The sequence below is a fragment of the Pan troglodytes genome, chromosome 5, assembly GCF_028858775.2.
Source record: "Pan troglodytes isolate AG18354 chromosome 5, NHGRI_mPanTro3-v2.0_pri, whole genome shotgun sequence".
Taxonomy (NCBI): Eukaryota; Metazoa; Chordata; class Mammalia; order Primates; family Hominidae; genus Pan; species Pan troglodytes.
The window spans coordinates 55410829-55432492 of NC_072403.2; the positions used below are offsets into that span (position 1 = coordinate 55410829).

The 21664-nt window shown below is 41.9% G+C and overlaps 1 protein-coding gene across 7 annotated transcripts; it reads left to right on the forward strand.

The window, feature by feature from the left end:
* The first annotated feature begins 388 nt into the window (after positions 1-388).
* Positions 389-10926, forward strand: C6H6orf141 (chromosome 6 C6orf141 homolog). Of its 7 annotated transcripts, XM_063813103.1 has the most exons (5): positions 398-1697; positions 1901-2590; positions 2997-4086; positions 4902-5182; positions 10525-10926. In XM_063813103.1, exon 1 carries the CDS (start codon positions 815-817, stop codon positions 1547-1549), a length of 735 nt encoding a protein of 244 aa, XP_063669173.1. In that variant the 5' UTR covers positions 398-814; the 3' UTR covers positions 1550-1697; positions 1901-2590; positions 2997-4086; positions 4902-5182; positions 10525-10926. The 7 variants fall into 7 exon arrangements, with proteins under 7 accessions (XP_063669175.1, XP_063669173.1, XP_063669171.1 ...); XM_063813105.1 differs by lacking the exon at positions 2997-4086 and having other exon boundaries at positions 389-1312; XM_063813101.1 differs by lacking the exon at positions 2997-4086.
* The last annotated feature ends 10738 nt before the right edge of the window (positions 10927-21664 follow it).

A 21664-nucleotide genomic window follows, 5' to 3' on the forward strand; every position in this document is an offset into this window, starting at 1 on the left:
CCTGGAAAGTCGAGGCTGCGCCACTGCACTCTATCCTGAGCTACAGAGCGAGACCATATCTAATGTGGGGGGGTGGGGTAAGAGGAAGGGGGAGCGGGGAGAGGGAGAGAGAAAGAGAGCGGGAAAAAAGAAGGAGGAGGAAGAGGAGGAGGAGGACACAGGTGTGACCATTGTCCTCCAGAGCTACAGATTCTGGCAAAGAAGAAGGACAAAGAAACCAAAACCAGTTTCTCCAAGGCTTCAGCTTTTCAGTCTGACCCTTTGATCTACATTCCATTATTTTGGCAGCATGGTGGGAGTGGATTCGGAATGGACAAAAACCCTTTTCAGAATTAGATCAGCTAATTAAAATGCACACAAACTTCTTTGTTCCTTCACCTCAAGGAGCGTCCTTGGAAAGCAAACATACTTCGGGGCATTTCAGTGGGGGCGCAGTGCGAGGGTGTCCTTTGCGCCTCAGCTCCGGAGAAAAACGAAAGGTGGGTGGGAAACGAGGATAGAGGTGAAAAGTAAGAGGGGACTGAATCAGCTAATGACAAAGGGAGCAGGGCTCCGGACAGGGGTAGGAGGAAGAAGAGGAGTGACTGGGGCTTGTGTCAAGCTTCTTCTGAATGGCTAGACAGCCGCCAGGTGGGAGAGGCGGAGGGTGAAGAGGCGGGTTCCGCACGCGGTTAGCCTGGGGCTGATCTAGTCTTCAGCTTTCACCGGCTGGGAGTCCGGAGCTGCAGCAGAGGCCACACCCAGGGCTTGGTGGTCCCGCGCTTTCCGGAGCTCAGCAGGCGCTTGCTGCTTGAACCGGTCAAAGAAGGAACGAATGAATGACCCTTTTGCCAGGATGGAGACCCGGGGGCCTCAGGGAGCGGCGAATCCCATGGACTCCTCCCGCAGCCTGGGGGACCTCGGGCCTTTTCCGCGGGAGGTAGGGCGCGGGGCTCCGCTAGCTCCGGGCTCCCGGAATCCCGCGACGGCAGGGGCGAGCCGAAGCCAGGGCGGCGGCCACAAGGACAGATCGGCAGATCGGGCCCTCGGACCTCGGGCTGGGGAGGAATTGGACCGTGAGTCCTGGGTCAGAGAGAAAGTGCTCTTTCTCCTGCACCCAGAGAGGTGGTTAGGGACTCGAGGGGACCCTGCACGGGAAGAGGTGGCCGGTGCAGAGGACCTTCCTCATGCGGGTGGAGAGGACCACGGCGAGGAGCCCAACTACCCTTCTGTCTTTCAACGAGAAAAGCGAATTTCTGGCAGGCGTGTAGCCCCGCCGCGGGACGCAGCAGACCCACCCAAATACGTGCTTGTGCGGGTGGAGGATTATCAGGTAACACAAGAAGTGTTGCAGACCTCCTGGGCCAAGGGTCGCATGACCACGAGGACTGAGGAGCACTTCGTGACCGCGCTCACTTTTCGCAGCAGTAGAGAGGGACAGCCTGGGGAACGCTGGGGCCCTGCTGAATCCCGGGCTCTCCAGGCACTAACAGGGGCACCCCGCGTCCACGCCGCGGAGAGGAGGGTTTCACCGTCTCCAGGGACTTGGCTCGAGGAAATTAAACTCTAATGAGTAGCCCGAGAAATGTTCCGGGATGGTGGATGAGCGATCATCCTTAAAAGAAAATGCTATTCTGGGAGCTCCAACCTGCAATTAACCTACAGAAGGAACCTTTTGAGAGGCTGGTGCAGCGCTTCGGGGAGGCAGATTAAGAACTGTAAGCAGCATAATACCTCCTTTGTGGCTTGAATTCCTTCGCTGTCTGGGGACCTAAGTCATTCAGAAGAGGGGGAGAAAAGATATTTTCAGATTGGCAGAATGTGGGAGTTTTGAAATGAGAAAACCTGTTGTTAATTTGCATTTTGGAATAACTCTCAATTGATCTCTTTTCTGTCCCCCCCCCCTCTTGTTTCTCTTTAGGACCTAGAAACAGAAGTGAAGTTTGAAGTCTGCTCTCTGCAAAGAGGGTGGGAGTGGGTGGAGAAGAGGCTTGTTTTAAAAGCCAAAAACAGAAAGTAAAAAGAAATGGGAAAGTAAAACCAAAGCAGCAAGTGACTCTCTTCTGATGTGCACTTTTCATTTTTCTCCCCCACATTTCAGTGTTAGAAAGAAAAAGAGAGGAGCTAGGGAAAGAAGGAGTTGGGGACAGAAGACTAAGATTTCAACATGAAATTCCATTTTCAAAGGCTTTACCGCAAACAATAGCTAATTTAGTCCTGTAAACATGCATTTATCATACATTTTAATTTTAATATTAAAAATACTGCATGTAAATGTTCTGATCTAAAGGTAGATAGCAATATGTAGTTTGCCATAAAATGAATGCATGTCTTATTCTTTTCCATAGTTCTTCATTAATGAGACTTGTAGTCAATAATAGATTGAAAATATCATTCTCCTTGTGTAGTTAAAAAAAATCTCCTCTGGTAATACTGAAACAACTAATTTTTCTTATTTTGTTTGTTCCTCTTTATTATTAAATACTATCTGAATTAACTCTTTAGTAGTTGGCCTGGTTGAAGCTCTGTGAGGAGCAAAGCAGCCCTCTCCAGGTGAACTGCTTGACTTTACCACCTGAAGGAGTATTTACTGCAAGAATTAACAAAGCAGGTAGGACTCTGGCTTTTGATGAGCAAATGGTTGAAAAGTGCCTCCTTCCCCAGTCTTCCCTTTTGCCTTCATTTTTAGTTTAGAGCTTGAAGTGTTCTCAAAAGATCATCTGATCTACCTCTTGCCTCCTGGCAGGCCAGATAGATAAGATGCCCCTGTTTTACTCATGAGCCAACCTAGGCCTAGAGGTCTTGTAGCATGTCTGAGTCACACAGCTAGTAATTGCATATGCTTACTAAGTGGATGAAAAATGTGATAATCTCCCTCCTAAAGGTTTGGGGCGGCCTTTAGAGGATTTATTTGACCCTTACTTAGGGGTCAAAAGATGCCTGAGGATATCCTAGGTTTTCTTTCTTTTTCTATTTTTTTCTTTTTTTTGAGACAGAGTTTCTCTCTTGTTGCCCAGATTGCAGTGCAATGGCACGATCTTGGCTCACCACAACCTCTACCTCCAGGGTTCAAGCGATTCTCCTACCTCAGCCTCCTCAGTAGCTGGGATTACAGGCATGTGCCATCACCCCGGCTAATTCTGTATTTTTAGTAGAGATGGGGTTTCTCCATGTTGGCCAGGCTGGTCTTGAACTCCCAACCTCAGGTGATCCTCCTGCCTCCGCCTCCCAAAGTGCTGGGATTACAGGTATGAGCCACCATGCCTGGCCAATATCTTAGGTTTTCTAACTCATGTTTATGAGAAGTACTAGAATCACCTTAATGTTCCTGAATTCCGCAAGGCCTCTTGGCTGGAGAATCATCACTAGCAGTTCTTAGGCCTGTGAGACCCTCACTTGGGAGAGGAATTCAGCATCTGAGCTCATCTGTGTTCAAAATTGCTTGACAGGTAGAAAAGATTCATCCCTTAAAATGAATCTCTTTTCCTTAACAACCCTCCCTGACTCCAGTGGGAGATTAACTTGCTTGGCATGTAAGTTTCAGACCTGAGCTTATTAATTTGGTTGAATCATCACATGTCCCAGGTGACTAATCATTGAATATAGAGAACAAAAAAAGTCTCTTTCACAATAACCAAAAATGGTAAGTAGCATCACTCAGCTGCCTTCTCTGGAGGCAATTTCTGGTGTTCAGCTGCTTGGGTTCAAAACTGGCTCTACCTCTTTATTAACTTGTGTCCTTGGGCAAGTTGCCTTATCTCTGTGTGCCTCTGTATCCTGATTTGTTAAGTGGGGACAATAAATAGTATCAACTTCATAGAGGGTTTTTTTTTCTTTTTTAGGGTTAAGTTAAATGAAAATACTTAGAACCCTGCCTGTCATACAATAAATCCTCAAAGTTAGTTACATTTTTTATTATTAGCATGGTTATTATTTAGTTCACTTTTCATCCTAACTAGGCTTTAGTCTTTTGTTTAGTAACAAAGAGCAGAAATTGTATAACACAAGAAAGCTAATGAAAGTCAAACCGGTGGTTTTTAATAAGACTCTTCTCTACTCCTGAAAGAAAGGACTTATTTCCAGCTTTTCCTAACCTTTAATGGATCAGTAAGTATATTTCTTAAATTCTTTAGAAATGACCTTCACATCTTCTGTAGGGACTCATGGTAAAGCTCAAAGGACTAAGGTACACTATGCTTAACAGTCACTGAAAAGAGTTTACATACCGCCTAGTTCTGGGCAGATGGGAGCTTTGAATACTTTCTTTGACCTGTCAGGTTACTTTGTTTTCCCTCTGGGATTTTAAATCTGATGCCCTGTTGTCTAGAAAAGCAGAATAGACACAATTTGTTTTCATTTTGTCTTTCAGCCAAAAATGTATTTAGTCAAGTTAGCTTAACTCCTTTAAACCAAATATGTTTGAGTTAATTTTGTTTTGTTTTTGAGACAGAGTCTTGCTCTGTCGCCCAGGCTGGAGTGCAGTGGCACAATCTCTGCTCACTCCAAGCTCCGCCTCCCACGTTCACACCATTCTCCTGCCTCAGCCTCCCGAGTAGCTGGGACTACATGCGCCCACCACCATGCCTGGCTAGTTTTTTTGTATTTTTAGTAGAGACAGGGTTTCACCGTGTTAGCCAGGATGGTCTCGATCTCCTTGACCTTGTGATCCGCCCGCCTCGGCCTCCCAAAGGGCTGGGATTACAGGCGTGAGCCACCACGCCCGGCCTGTTTGAGTTAATTTTAAGTGAATTTTTTTTTTCCTTTTCTCACTGTTTCAAGCAATGAAAATTTATTTTTAAAGTGCTTACTCAACTTCCCTATTAACTGCCTAGAACATGTTTATAGATTTCATTTAATATAGAGTTCCTTTTCATTGGAAACAAAAAGCAGTAAGTCGAAATACTGTTGAATTTGCTTCACAGGTGTTCCTAATCCAAGCAGAACCCCGTTATTTGAAGAGCCTGAGAAATCTTATCCCGTTTACAAATGTCCTGGGAGTGCATCCAAAGTGAAACTTGGGCATCCTCAATACTAAGAAATCTCTGAGAATGACTGAGTCTTGGTTCTTTGATCTTACCTCTACTCCTCTGAAAAACATGATTATCTAAAATTGTGTTAGGTGGATGAACCGCATCAAAGACTTCCAGAAGCCACTCCAGTGACCATAAGATAAATGTCAGAATCGCATAACCCCCGGGATCAGGCAAGTGTTATCCTCTCTTAAAACTCTTTGTTTACAACCATGATCTCCTTTTGGGAATCATTACATTTGACTTGCTGCTTATTTTTGTTGGATGTTACCAGTGCTTGGTGATAAAACTTGATGTGGCTCTTTGCTTTGAAAAAGAAAAAAACTTTCTATTTAAAGAAACAGTTGTATACACTGCATAAAAATTGGGAAACTATTATGAAGAAAAAGAAGATATAATAAAGGAAACAAAAATTTACAGATGACCCCAAATCTCTTTTAATATTTGGCAAGTTTCAAGCATGAATTTTTTGTTTTGTTTTGTTTTTGTTTTATAGAGACAGCACCTTGCTATGTTGCCCAGGCTAGTCTTTTTTTTTTTTTTTTTTGAGACGGAGCCTCGCTCTGTTGCCCAGGCTGGAGTGCAGTAGCGCGATCTTCGCTCACTGCAAGCTCTGCCTCCCGGGTTCATGCCATTCTCCTGCCTCAGCCTCCCGAGCAGCTGGGACTACAGGCGCTCGCCATCACGCCCGGCTAATTTTTTGTATTTTTAGGAGAGATGGGGTTTCACCATGTTAGCCAGGATGGTCTCGATCTCCTGATCTCGTGATCTGTCCACCTCAGCCTCCCAAAGTGCTGTGATACAGGCGTGAGCCACCGCGCACCTGGCGTGCCCAGGCTAGTATTAAAATCCTGGACTCAAGCAATCCTCCTGCCTTGGCCTCCCAACATGCTGGGCTTATAGGCATCAGCCACCATGCCTGGCCAAGTGTGGTTTTATTTTATTGTATTTTCATGTGAAATACCTACATATATACATACATCTTTCTAAGCATAAACTATATAAAGTAGTATTAATGTAACCTCTGTATATTTTCTGAATATTATCTGTATATAAACAAACATATACTGATGCTACTCAAGATGGGCGTTCTGTGAAACGGCAGCGTGGGCATCTCCAAGAAGGTTTTTAGAAAAGTAGTATCTCAGGCCCCATTCCAGATCTGTTGAATCAGAATTCGCATTTTGTCAAGATCATTGGATGATTCACATTAAAGTTTGAGAAACACTGACATATTCTCATATATTTAGTTCTGTATCCTATTTTGTTACTTACCAAAACTGAAAAGTTTTTTTATTCTGTATTCCCAATTAATTGTTAACAATGCCATGAAGATAATAATTCATAGAGTTTTGAACACAGTTAAAGATTACAGGAAGGTGAAAGATAGAGGATATGAATGGGTAAATTGGCGAAGAGATCTCTATGAAGCTTTATAGTGTCTTTTTTAAAGAGCCTTATTATTTGAAAGTTTGTCCTAATGAACCATTGACTCATCATTGAATTTCAAACTATTTCAGAAATATGGCTATTTTGTTGTCTAGGTATATGAAATAATACATTATGAAAAACTCCTGTAAAGGTGAAAAAGCAGGAAGTCATTAACACATTGCACAATTGCAACTCTGCAGGCTGAGTCAGAACTTGTCAGCCACTTGTGATGAATTGAGAGGGGTGGGGAAAAGGTGGAGCCAGAATTTGAATCAACTGATTCAGATAAGTAAACAAAGGGCTGTGACTCTTGAACACCATGACATCTCTATAACTGCAGTCAGTACTTTGCTCTGTAATTAGGGAGGGCAAATCTGTGAATTTACTTCTCTAGATGAAGATAAAGTCCAGATTACTTTGGAGAGAGTAAGGAGTTATGATTGGTTTTCAGGCATTATGCAGCCAATAGTCACAAACAAAACATTAAGACTTGGTTATCTTCAAAGCAAGGAACTAACCAAATTCAAACTTACATTTCTAACCTTAAAACAGAACAAGAGGCCAAGCGCGGTGGCTCACGCCTGTAATCCCAGCAGTTTGGGAGGCCAAAGCAGGTGGATCACCTGAGGTCAGGAGTTCAAGACCAGCCTGACCAACATGGAGAAACCCCATCTCTACTAAAAATACAGAATTAGCCGAGGTGATGGTGCATGCCCATAATCCCAGCTACTCAGGAGGCTGAGGCAGGAGAATCGCTTGAACCCGGGAGGAGGAGGTTGCAGTGAGCTGCGATCGCGCCATTGCACTCCAGCCTGGGCAACAAGAGCAAAACTCCATCTCAAAATAATAATAATAATTAATAAATAAACAGAACAAGAGTATTTTGAGGAGACTGCAGCCCTCCCCAAAATAGAACAAACAGAGGCTGTGTTTGCAGAGCTTGCTATAATAAGAGAGTCAGCCAACATCATTTGTGCTTGGCAGGAAAGCGAAGGCAGGTAGGGCAATAGGAAAGCTTTGTAGTGGCCAAGATGATCTTACCCATTCCTCAGCTTGACTAAATTTTAGATAAGCTTCTTCTTGACTTAGGTCCCTGACTTTCCTTTTCTTAGAGCATTTACTTTAGAAGACTTTCAATTGTAAATTATTTCTCTGCCCCTTTGAAGTGTAAATCTAAGAAACATCCAGGTATGTCTTTCTTGAGGACCTAGGAGCCATTACTCTGAAGTGTAATCACCGAAAACAAACAAACAAACAAACAAAACTCAGAGGTCTCTAACTATGAGTCTCTGTGGGAGGGTGGAAGCCCAGCTTCTCAAAGTGCCAATCAGCAAACATAGATGACATAATCACATTGACCAATGTCCCATTTAACATTGTCTCGTAGTTTTTCTCTAGCTCACCTTAATGCTTAAAACATTCCCACCTTTTGTTTCAAAGGAATTAAGTTCAATCTCTCTCCCCTAATGCAATAGTTCTTGTTTTTTTTTGTTTGTTTTTTGAGACAGTCTCACTGTGTTGTCCAGGCTGGAGGGCAGTGGCTCAATCTTGACTTACTGCAACCTCCGCCTCCCGGGTTCAAGCGATTTTCCTGCCTGAGCCTCCTGAGTAGCTGAGACTACAAGTGCATGCCATTACACTCAAATATGTTTTATTTTTTCACCTTTGTTTTTTTTTTTTTAGTAGAGACGAGTTTTGGGCATGTTGGCCAGGCTGGTCTCAAACTTCTGGCCTCAATGATCCACTTGCCTTGGCCTCCCAAAGTGCTCGGATAACAGGTGTGAGCCACCATGCCCGGCCTCTAATGCAATAGTCTTGAATAAAGTTTTCCTTGCTGTTTAACTCTGTCCCATGCAATTACTCTTCAACAATAGTGGAAAAAGAAAGGCTTTAGTTATGTTCTGCTTGGAGCCTATTGGCATGGGGGGAGCTGGAGGCAGGTGATCTAGGACAACGTCTTACATGATTAGTTTAGGGATTTCTCAGGTAGGCCCTGAGTTGGAAAAAAAAAAAGAGAGAGAGAGAGAGAGAGAAGCTGGCAGTCACTGACCAAGTCCTGACCTTTTGAGCTGATTGCTCCAGAGGCTGTGTTTTGACTTCCCAGGTTGTGACTTCCTTGTCACAAAACTTGTAGGTTGGAATTCTGTAATAAATGGTATCAACCTCATAAGTTTTTTCAAGGATTAAGGTGAATAAAAAATTCTTAGAACAGTGTCTGGCATATAATAAATACTCAAAATTAACTATTATTATTATAATTAGTATTAGTGGTAGTGGTAGTGTGTTCAGTTTACTTTTCATATTTTTTTTGAGGGGGGGTGTTGGAGTCTCGCTCTGTTGCCCAGGCTGGAGTGCAGTGGCACGATCTTGGCTCACTGTAAGCTCCGCCTCCTGGGTCCACGCGATTCTCCTGCCTCAGCCTCCCGAGTAGCTGGGACTACAGGTGCCCGCCACCATGCCTGGCTAATTTTTTGTATTTTTAGTAGAGACGGGGTTTCACTGTGTTAGCCAGGATGGTCTCAATCTCCTGAACTCGTGATCCACCTGCCTCGGCCTCCCAAAGTGGTGGGATTACAGACATGAGCCACCATGCCCAGCCTTCAGTTTACTCTTCAATCTAATTAGGCTTTAGTCTTTAATGACAAAGAGCAGAAGACATACAGCACACACAAAACAATCAAATCCAAACCAGTGGTTTTTACTAAGACTCTTTTCTGTCTTTTTTCATATTTTACCATATATGATCTGGTCATTGTCCATATATATATATATATATATATATTCAGTGTTTCATTTATGTTAGACCAATCCTAAAGACAGAGTTAGAAACTGAAAAACCCAGTCATAAAATTCTGGAAGATTTAGTCACAGATTTCTTTTATGGAGATAATCACATTATACTTGTTTATTAGAAACATCCAGAATGCAGCCTTGCAAGTAGCTTTTTTCTGGAAGTGAAATATGCTTTGGCATAGTTTAATCCTGTTGACATCCAAAATGCTATGTAATGGATTAGTGCTACTTACTGAAAGCAAAGTCAAGTCTGCATAAGTCCACCTAGGCATGGGGTATTATCTAGTGGTCACTGGGGTTATAGCATACATAAGCATTACCTTTAGACTGCGTGACTTGTTCCTGGCCCAAACCCCTGAGTGTTAAATTTGCTTTGTGTGACCATTGGACCATCCTTAGGCCATTTTCTACCTTCAAAACATCTTGTGACTTTGAGCTTATTTGGAAAGGCCATGAGGTCCCTGGAAAAGTGGGCACAATTGGGTATCTTGAATTCAGCTTACTTGGAAGAGGAAAAAGGAGGCATAAGGGGTACCACATAATTTTTAACAAAGCTAGAGAACTTTCAGGGAGAACTTCAGAATGCAGTCAGCTTCTGTAAGGATTCTCTAACTGGTGTCCCTGTGTCAGGAAAAGCCCTAAGCCAACCTATGGACTTTCCAATCCAGCCTCAATGTTATCCCAGGCTCCTGAGGTTATAGGGTTTATCCTACAGTCTTTCTATCCTAACTGGGTGGAATAACGTACAAAGTTACAAATGAAATAACCTTATATTAGAAATTGATCAGGCTGGGTGCGGTGGCTCATGCCTTTAATCCCAACACTTTGGGAGGCTGAGGTGGGTGGATCACCTGAGGTCTGGAGTTCGAAACCAGCCTGACTAACATGGTGAAACCCTGTCTCTACTAAAGATACAAAAAATTAGCCAGATGCGGTGGTGCACACCTGTAATCCCAGCTACTTGGGTGGCTGAGGCAGAAGAATAGCTTGAACTCAGGAGGCAGAGGTTGCAGTGAGCCGAGATTGCGCCACCGCATTCCAGCCTGGGTGACAGAGTGAGACTCCATCTCAAAAAAAAAAAGAAAAGAAAGAGATAGGTCATTTTTCTCCCTGTTTGGGATTCTGTTGGAGTGGAAGAAGGGATTCTCTGACCTATATATTCAGTGGCATGCTAAGGACCAGGCAATGGGTGGGGTTTGCTCAGGAGAGAACAATAAGCAGTGCATCGTCATTAGAGATTTTAAAACAATGATAAAGCCAGACTAAAAGTCTTTCTGCTTTCTTTTTTTAGCCTGTTGCTCAGGCTGGAGTGCAATGGCACGATCTGAGCTCACTGCAACCATCTGCCTCCCGGGTTCAAGCTATTCTCCTGCCTCAGCCTCCTGAGTAGCTGGGATTACAGGCGACTGCAACCACACCCAGCTAATTTTTGTACTTTTAGTAGAGATGGGGTTTTGCCATGTTGGCCAGGCTGGTCTCGAACTCTTGACCTCAGGTGATCTGCCTGCCTCAGCCTCCCAAAGTGCTGGGATTACAGGCTTGAGCCACCGAGCCTGGCCTCTGCTTTTTATTACTGTCATGTAGTTAGTGATAAAATGCTTCTATCTGAAAAAAAATTTGTTGTTCTAAATTCTAAAAAATTCTCGTGATTATTGCTTAAATTTTAATAAAGCAGATGTGATTTTCAAATTACCACATTTTTATTTTTCTTTATTTTTTTCTGTGTGGAAGGTCATTGAAAAGCCTCTATGTTGTCCTCCTAATATCTCTGTCTCTCCATCACCGTCTCTCTCTCTCTCTCTCTCTGTCTCACACATAAACTCAACTAAATGCATTCATTGTGAGAGTAAATTTTTTTTTTTTTTTGAGAGAGAGTCTTGCTCTGTCGCCCAGGCTGGAGTTAAGTGGCACGATATCAGCTCACTGCAACCTCTGCCTCCTGGGTTCAAGCGATTCTTGTGCCTCAGCCTACCAGGTAGCTGAGATTACGGGTGCGTGCTGCCAAACCTGGCTAATTCTTGTATTTTTAGTAGAGACGGAGTTTTTACTATGTTGGCCAGGCTGGTCTCGAACTCCTGACCTCAGGTGATCCCCCTGCCTTGGCCTCCCAAAGTGCTGGGATTACAGGCATGAGCCACCGCGCCTGGCCAGGTTCAGAATCTTTAGAGCTCGCTTTGAGTGTACCTTGTGTCTTCAATCCTTATATATAAATACCTGCATTTCGAGAACAGATTTAACACAAACAATACCACAGCAATTGTGGTGTCTGAGGAAGAGCACTTGAGTTACTTCTATCTTGCCATTATATATGACTTATTTATGTGTAACATTTAAAATAAGAAAACAGCAAAATGTATTATTTTTGATGTGTTAATTTATTTCACAGCTGAGCTGTTTTACTGGATTTGAGTGAATGTCTTTAATTAAAACTTATTCTTTTTTAAAAAATAGAGATGGAGTCTTGCTCTGTCACCCAGCCTGGAATGTAGTGGCATCATTGTAACTCACTGCAGCCTGAAACTCCTTGGCTTAAGTGATCCTCCCACCTCAGCCTCCCAAGTAGCTGGAACTATAGGCACAAGCTACCATGCCTGGCTATTCTTTTTTGTTGTTAATTTTTTTTTAAACTAAGGAATGAAGAAAATAAAACATTACATGACTGGTACAATTTAGTTGTCTTGATTGTTTCTTGATATCATTTGGATCTGTGTCTCTACCCAAATCTCATGTTGAATTATAATCCCCAATGTTAGAGGTGGGGCTTGGTGGGAGGTGATTGGATCATGGGGGTGGTTTCCCATGAATGGCTTAGCACCATCCCCTTAGTGCTGCTCTTGTAGTGAGTGAGTGCTCACAAGATCCAGCTCACAAGATTTAAACTTGATTGTTTAAATGTGCGTAGCACCTCCCTTCTCTCTTGCTCCTGCTCCCACCATGTAAGACAGCCTGCTCCCACTTTGTCTTCCACCATGATTGAAAGCTTCCTGAGGCTTCCCCAGAAGCAGAAGCCGCTATACTTCCTGTACAGCTTGCAGAAACATGAGCCAGTTAAAACTCTTTTCTTTATAAATTACCCATTCTCAGGTATTTCTTTATAGCAGTCTGAGAATGGACTAATACATTTCTTTTGCAGACATTTCAGTTTTATTAAAATTTCCTTATTAACTTGACATTTACATGAAATATTATTATCAGACTAACCAAAAGAGCAAAGTTATTATTTGTCTTACTTTATGATTATTACTAAAATTTATTTTCTCATATTAATGTAAAAATTGACCACTTCTGATGGCAGATACACTAAGTACGTCACTGCCAATATATAGTCATAGAGTCCTAAATACGGAAGGAAGATAGGGTTGCAACTAAAATTAGATTTTTTTTTTTTTTTTTTTTTTAGACAGTGTCTCACTCTGTCACCCAGGCTGGAGTGCAGTGGCACGATCTCAGCTCACTGCAACCTCTGCCCCCTGGGCTCAAGTGATCCTCCCACCTTAATCTCCCAAGTAGCTGGTACTACAGGCTTGCACCACCATGCCTGGCTAATTTTTGTAGTTTTAGTAGAGACAGGGTTTCACCATGTTGGCCAGGCTGGTGTCAAAGTCCTGACCTCAGGTAATCTGCCCACCTCAGCCTCCTGAGTAACTGGGACCACAGGTGTGTGCCACCACACCCAGCTACTTTATTTTTTTTTTTTTTTTTGTATTTTTAATAGTGATGGGGGTCTCACCATGTTGCCAGGCTAGATTTCTTGATCTTTAATTAAAGCTGTTTCTATTCCCTGCAAGAGAAAGTAGTCCACTATTTCAGGGGTCTCCACCCACCAGGCCACAGACTGGTATTGGTATGTGGCCTGTTAGGAATGAGGCCACACAGCAGGAGGTGAGCAGCAGCAGGCAAGTGAGCAAGCTTCATCTGTATTTACAGCTGCTCCCCATCACTCACATTACTGCCTGAGCTCTGCCTCCTGTCAGATCAGCAGCGGCACTGGATTCTCATCTAGGAGCATGAACCCTATTGTGAACTGCGCATGCAAGGGATCTAGGCTGCGTGCTCCTTATGAGAATCTAACGCCTGATGATCTGAGGTGGAGCTGAGGCAGTGATGCTAGCACTGGGAACAGCTGCAAATACAGATTAGCATTAGCAGAGTGGGTTGACTGCACAGAGACCATAATAAATCAGTTGCTTGCAGACTCGTATCAAAACCCTATCAGTGAGTGGTAAGTGAAAATTAACCTGCATTTGGTAGCAGGCTTTATAGTGGCAAGTGAGTTGTACTTCAATTGTACAGCTGCATCTGGTGGCCTTAAGTTTGTTTGAAACAACTTCAAATCTCTGTATGTTCTGGATGAAAGTCAAGGTGGAATATCCTAAGATTCCCATAAAAGAAAGCACTGAAAAGCCTGCTTCCATTTTCAGTATCTTATCTTTGTGAAGCAGGGTTTTCTGCAGTGGCTGCAACCAAAATGAGATTACAGAGTAACCTGGACATATGGAACACACTTTCAATGTCACTGTCTCCCATCGCCCCCAGATGGGACTATTACAGGAAACAAGCTCAGGGCTCCCACTGATTCCACCTTATGGTGAGTTGTATAATTATTTTCTTATGTAATACAATGTAATAATAAGAGAAATAAAGTGCACAATAAATGTAATGTGCTTGAATCACCCCAAAACCATCTTCCTCCCCACCCCTGGTTCATGGAAAAATTGTCTTCCATGAAACCAGTCCCTGGTGCCAAAAAGGTTGTGGACTGCAGAATTAATTTTGACTTTGGATTAAGAATTAACTGATATGTTATTGAACACCATTTGTGAACTAAGTGTAATTCAGAAAATGGAACTACCCCTTAAATGTGTTCAAACAATGAACTAAGATTAGCAGCTTCCATTTTTTAAATTATGTACAGTTTCATTTAGTTCAACTGGGAAGTCAGGGAACCAGAGTATTTTCCAATGGACTTACCTAATTCACACTGTATGCCTGTACCAAAACATCTCATGTACCCTATAAATATATACACCTACTACATACTCACAAAAATTAAAAATACAAAGTACAAAAAAATTAAATACTTTATAGAAAATACTGGTTGGGGATGACCAAGATCACCTAATGTTCCTCTCAGCTTAACTGAACTTTAAAGTTTTTTTGGGAAAATTTTTGTTTGTAAATTCTTTCTCTTCTCCTTTGAGATGTAAATCTATCAAAAAGTTTGCTAGTTTTACAATCCAGAAATGTCTTTCTCAAGGGCTTAGGAACCATCTTTTTGAAAAGTAGTAATCAAGGGATAAAGCCCCCCTAACTCCCAGTCTCTGTGGAAGGGTAGGAGCCTGATTTGAACGTGAACCAATTAGCAAGCACAGATAACCTTATCACAGGGGGAAATATTTGTAAATTTAGGAGTAACACAATGTTGTGGGCACATCCTACTGATGAAACTCTCCCTAACCTCCTTCAGTACTTTTTCATAGCTCACCCCACTGCTTTAAACCTTTCTGCTCTTTTTTTCAGCAGAGTTGCATTTAGACAATTCTGGCCTCTCTCCTCTGTTGCAATAGCCTTAAATAAAGTCTTCTTTGTTTAACTTTATCTAGTGCAATTTTTCCTTTGACAAAAATCAGCTAACAGCAGGGGAGAAGGATTTATGTTGATGATGGGGAAGTATTTGATTTCATAAAGGCTAAAGATGCTTTGTGTATCAGTTGTGTATCAAGCAACTGACAATGATTTCTTTATGGTGCTGATAGGAGTCCCTTGCTCATGCCTTCGCTGGGACTTCAGAGCACTGAAAACAGGGACGTGGGGGTCTTCAAGTTCCAACTTTGCTAAAAAAAAAGAGTGAATACTTTTTTGTTGTTGTTGAGACAGAGTCTCACCCTGTCACCCAGGCTGGAGTGCATTGGCACAATCTCAGCTCACTGCAACCTCTGCCTCCCTGCTTCAAGCAATTCTCATGCCTCAGCCTCCAGGGTAGCTGGGATTACAGGTGTGTATGACCAAGCCTGGCTAATTTTTATTTTTATTTTATTTTTGTATTTTTAGTAGAGATGGGGTCTTGCTATGTTGCCCAGGAAGGTCTTGAACTCCTGGACTCAAGTGATCTGCCCGCCTTGGCCTCCCAAAGTGCTGGGATTACATGCGTGAACCACTGTGCCCAGCCAGGAGTGAATACTTTTGATCTCAGCAAGCTGGCTGTATGCCCAAACAATTCTCTGTTATTAACCATTGTTTTTTAGTTATTCACAGAGTAAAACCATTGCCTCATGTTTAGTATGATGTGATCCTCACTTAAGAGTTGAATTTTCTTTATTGCAGTTTTTTTCATTGCCATTTTGATGATGTCCATGATCTCAGGACAAAGTGTTATAAAGTACCTTCCCCTCACAAACACATATCAATTATAACTACTGATTGGTGACAGAAGGACCAGTTTCATGTTTGAAAGACAAAACCCTAAAGCTCTAAGTGAAGGTTCTATTTGTGAAATGTTTTATTTATTTGTTGGATGGAGGATGGCAGTAAGGATGTTTCCACTACAGCAATTAGCATAGGAACTCATTCTGATGTGACATGAGAATGCTCTGTGATGGTGCAGCTGACCACCTAAATAATCTCAAACCGCTTGGCAGAATACTGTGGCCGGCGAAGTGCAGGAAGGAGAAATTCATGCTATGGACAAGATAACAGTGAGAACTGAGGCTCCGGCGCATATGCAGAGCCTAGGCCTGGGCAGAGCATAGGTCTTATGAGGCACTGGTCAAGTGGTGAAGCCAACGTCCAGGCTTAGGTCCAGGTCCAGATGGGAGACTCCAGGGAGTGGCTGGAAGGTGAACTTTGCAGGAGGCTGGTGAAAAACAGGAAAAGCTTCTTCCTGCGAATGACTCACCAGCACACATCCGGCGACCTGGACACAGACGTGCTGGGGGGTTATAAAACATATTGGCACAAAAATCTGAAAAACAATCTAGATAAAGACAAAAACAGTCCACGTGTGATTTCTTCTATTTTGGAATGTGTAGATCACTCACTTAACTTTCCCTGAGCTTCATGAGCTCTGCCTTCCAGTTTAAGCCCTGGAAATACATAACGAAGCACAAAAGCCAGCTTTGCTTTATGAGCTCCATGGAAAAGACACACAATAAAATGTTCATATTTTAATGTGAAAAATGTTAATGACAAGTAAAGCCAAGTGTGTCAGGGGGACATAGTAAAGGGGCCTAATGTGGCTTGGAGAGTCAGGGAGGACTCGTGCTTTGTACAAGGGCTTTGTATCTAAACTCTCATACAAAGGGTGAGAAGTTGGCCAGGCAAAGATGGGGAATTTGTGGAAGGGGTCATGATAGATTTGAGGGCTGGAAGAAATTTCACTCTGGCTAGGGCATAGAGCACGAACTAGGTTCTCAGACCTGAAGCCAGAGGAATGAGTAGAAACTACATCACAGGACCTTGGAAACCAACGTTAAGAAGCTGCCAAAGCACCTTGAGGAGAAAGACTTGATTAGTATTATTTTGAAACATGAATTATTTTGGAAATGTCAAGGTGTCTGAGAAGTGGAATGAGTTAAATTTGAGGAAGGAAGCATTCTAGGTAAGTTTTTATTAAAACAACTGTGGTCTTAACGATTATACATATGTATTTCTTAAGACATTGTGTTGAGAATGGTATTTTTTTTCAGCTTAAGTTTAATGAGCTTTGTGGTTGTTTTACAGAGCAAAGATAGCCTACTGCACTGAAATGTAGTATTATTAAAAGTTTCTACTTCCAGTCCTTCAGAAGGCCCAACCAGGTCTTTTCATTCCTGCTCCCATAGTCTGTAAATCCTAAACTTGCTGCTTGCTGCTTGTCAGTAAAATGTTGCATATAATTTAGTTAGATTTCATGTTTTTGTTTCTTTAATTTACAAGGTAAGTGTGATAAGTGTACTGAAGACTTCAAAGCTCAGAAAAATATTTAAAAGCAGATACATTGACCAGGCGCAGTGGCTCACCCCTGTCATCCCAACACTTTGGGAGGCTGAGGCAGGTGGATCACTTGAGGTCAGGAGTTTGAGACCAGCCTGGCCAACATGGTAAAACCCTGTCTCTACTAAAAGTACAAAATTAGCCGGGCATGGTGGTATGCACCTGTAATCCCAGGTACTCCAGAGGCTGAGGCAGGAGAATCGCTTAGAACCTGGGAGGCGGAGGTTGCAGAGAGCCAAGATCACGCCACTGCACTCCAGCCTGGGTGACACAGGGAGACTCTGTCTCAAAAAAAAAAAAAAAAAAAAAAAAAAATTAGCATTATTTATATAGGACTTCCAGCAAATAGATTAAGTCCAAGAATGAGAAACATTTTCTCACTACGTCTGATAACAAAGCAAGCTTTTTGGGAGGTGAAAGGCTGCGGATAGTGCCTGGAAATGCTTGTTAAATAAGAGCTAACAATTCAATTCACAAATGTATGTTTCATAGCAACAAGATTGATATGTTTAATGTCAATGTCGCTTGAGCTTGGCTCTGAGATTTGCTCTCAAGGGGTTTGCTGTGTGATAGGTGAATCTTACAGTAAATAGGTAGTTTTTTGTTGTTGTTGTTGTTGTTGTTTGTTTGTTTGTTTTGGAGACAGTCTCACTTTTTCACCCAGGCTGGAGTGCAGTGGCACAATCTCAGCTCACTGCAACCTCCGCCTCCCTGGTTCAAGCAATTTTTGTGCCTCAGCCTCCTGAGTAGCTGGGACTACTGGCATGAGCCACCACCCCCCACTAATTTTTTGAATTTTAGTAGAGACAGGGTTTCACCGTGTTGCCCAGGCTGGTCTTGAACTCCTGAACTCAAGCAACTTGCCTGCCTTAGCCTCCCAAAGTGCTAGGATTACAGATGTGAGCCACTGTGCCCGGTTAAATAGTTAAATTACTGATAAATAATTTTTATCAGTATTACAAGATAGAGTGCTGGGGTTGCCCATGGAAGGAATGCCTAATCTAGCTTTTGGGTTAGATTTTCCCACTTGCCCAGAAATAAATGCATGATTGAGCGGTGTCATCCAACTGGATGATAAATAAAGCAGCTTAAGGTGTATATTATGTACCCTATGTTTAGGCCTTATTCAGTTTTATGGCAGGAGTCTAGCTATCCAATAAGATAAATCACATATTATTATTGTTTATTCTTGAGAGTAAGGGAAGACAGTAGGATTATCTCATTTACTTTTTTAATTAATTACTTTTTTTTTTGAAATGCAGTTCTGCTCTTGTCACCCAGGCTGGAGTGTAAAGGCACAATCTTGGCTCACTGCAATCTCTGCCTCCCAGGTTCAAGCGATTCTCCGGCCTCAGCCTCCCAAGTAGCTGGGATTACAGATGCCTGCCACCATACCCAGCTAATTTTTGTATTTTTGGTAGAGACAGGGTTTCGCCATGTTGGCTAAGCTGGTCTCGAACTCCTGACCTCAGGTGATCCGTCTGCCTCGCAAAATTTCTATCTGAATGCAGTAAGTAATAAATGTTAAGGAAATAATTGAAGAAAAGAGTGCCTTAAACACTAGAGGAATATGAAGATTTGAAGAGATTGTGGCATTCATGATTGAAACACTGAATTAGTTTTATAATATTAATTTTTCTCACTGTAACAGTTTAACGATGGTTGTATTTTAAGAATATTTCCAGCTGGGTGTGGTGGCTCACATCTGTAATCCCAGCACTTTGGAAGGCCAATGTGGGTAGATCACCTGAGCCCAGGAGTTTGAGACCAGCCTGGGCAACATGGTGTAACCCTTTCTCTACTAAAAATACAAAAATTAACTGGGCATGGTGCCGTGCACCTGTAATCCAAGCTACTTGGGAGGCTGAACTGGGAGGATCGCTTGAGCCTAGGAGGTCGAGGCTGCAGTGAACTGTAATCACGCCACTGCACTCCAGCCTAGGCAACAGAGAAGACCCTGTCAAAAAAAAAAAAAAAAAAGGAATATATATGCATTTTTGCCTAAAATAAAAATAGTATTATTACTGGATTTTCTGGATTAAAACAGAAAAAAAAAAGGTCAAGTATAACTAGGGAAGTTTAGAATTCCTGAAGTAAACAGCAAAATCCTTTGAGAATAAGCCAGTCTGAAAATCTGGACTATTGTTACTTGTCTCTTAGTGCAAAGAAACCTCCAGGTCCAGTAGTGTAAGAAACCAGGAAGAGCTTATATACAATATTGATTAGAGCTCAAGAGACAAAGTAAAAGAATTGTTGTTCACAGTGAAAAGGGAGTGTTAAGAAAAACATAATTCCTTCCCTCCAAATACTAACAGCAGTAAGTCCAAGAGTCTGGAAAAGAGTCTGAAAAAAAAAAAAACTTTATGCATGAAAAAATTATTGCTCCATGTCTTCTTTTACAAAATGATGGATCAGTGTCAGATGTTGTTAACGTGTGCTCCAGAGACCATTGTTTATGTTTCTAGGCTCTTTTTCTTTTGTTTTTTAGAAAAAACAAAATGTTGTTTTGAAATGTTGAGAGACATTGAGTTTATAACACTGCAAATTATATGCAGATTGTTTTTCATTTTTTAAAATTCTTGTTCCAGGTGTGATATTACATTTTTTACTTGAAAGTCATTAATCCAGGTAATATTTTCTCATGTATCCTCTTGTGTGTGTGTGTGTGTGTGTAAAAATCAGGAGACTGAATTGTACTGTGTATCTTTTATTACTTAGTTACCAGTAGGTGAAGAAAGACTATTCTTGGGTGGCTGCTGTTTATCCATCACTGAGTGGATATCTGGAGTGAATGCTAAGCCATTGTTTGTATAAGCAGAAAGGCCAAAATCACAAACTGCTTGTGGTGCAGCTTTGCTGTGACTCTGCTAGGAACAGAGAATTTATTTCAAGTTCTTAGGCTTCAGACATTTATGGAACAAATTCATTTCGTTCTCTGAATTTCAAAATTAACACTAGTGGAAATCTCTTTGCTCCCACCTACCTTCCCCAAAGAAATCCTAAAAACAAAGCAAAACAACAACAACAAAAAACTTCTATTTACACATATTAAGGCAGAACTTTTTTGGTTGGGGTAAAGTTGCTGCCCATTGTCTTTCTGCTGCTTAACTTTCTCCTCAAACTCCTGAGGTTCTACCCTAGCCTCAGCCACAAGCAGTCTTCAAAGATCCCTTAGAAAATGTTGCTTTAGTGCCTAATGTCCCATAGCCAATTTAGAACCAGTTCTGAAGTTTAGTGCCGTATGGAAAAGTACAAAACCTTAGCACAGTCTTAAGTCTCTCCAGATTTTTCAAACCGCCTTTCTCAAGTAAGATACATTACCCACTGAAAGGGCAGGAAGACTTCTCTCTTGATAAACTTTTCCTTAGAGTTGAGGAAATGCTCAGGATTAAAAGTGTCTGGTTTTTCCCACTGTGCTTGATCTCGAGCTACTGAAGCCAGCAAGATGATAACCTCAGTGCCCTAGAAATAAAAATGTTCGTATTAGTAACAGAGATTAAATTTCTTCCGAAAAAGGTCACTCTCTAAAGACATATCATGATCTTGGTTGGCAATTATTCAGAAGCAGGGTGTTCTGGAAGGAAATGGAAGAAGGGGAAGCCGAACAGTGGCAGGTGGACTTGAGGCTTAGTGTGGAGTATTTGCTTTCCTAACCACATGTTTATTCATGTGCTTACTAAAAAACTCAAGCCTTGGACTCAGAACTGGGAACAAATTCTTACTTAACCATGTAGTGGCTATGTGATAACAGCATATCATTTAACTTTTGATAAACCCCACTTTCTATATTTGTATAATGAGAGTTAAATAGTCTTCATTTGAGACTGAGCCTTAGAGGAAAGGGTACATGTGAAAGAAACTGGCACAGTTCCTGGAAGGTTTGGGGGCTCTGTGAAGGTTGGCTTTTATCTCCGGTGACTATGATAGTGGACATTAAATCAAACAAGCCCATCCAAACATTCTCAAAAACATTCTCAAAAACAAGTTTCCCTGCTTCCAGAGCTTGCTGCATACTGGGAAACAACTTTCTACAAAAGAGAAAGTAATTTTAATTGTGATGTGGGAAAGGATATTCTGAGAACTAAAATAAATAAAATAAAATAATGATAAAAAACAAAATCTCTCCCCCAAATTAAGAACAATATTCTCTACTTCATTTTGGTTCATTACAGTTGCCTCTTTTTAAATTTTATTTATTTATTTATTTATTTATTTATTTATTTATTTATTTATTTATTTTGAGACAGAGCCTAACTCTGTTGCCCAGGCTGGAATGCAGTGGCACGATCTCAGCTCACTGCAACCTCTGCCTCCCATGTTCGAGTGATCCTCGTGCCTCAGCCTTCTAAGTAGTTGGGACTACAGGTGTGCGCCACCACACTCAGCTACTTTTTTTTTTTCAGTATTTTTAATATCATAAAGAGATGGGGTTCACCACGTTGGCCATGCTGGTCTCGAAC

What these genes read in the sequence shown, in the direction of transcription:
- C6H6orf141 (XM_063813103.1), top strand. Translation starts at nt 815, where the DNA reads ATGAATGACCCTTTTGCCAGGATGGAGACCCGGGGGCCTCAGGGAGCG.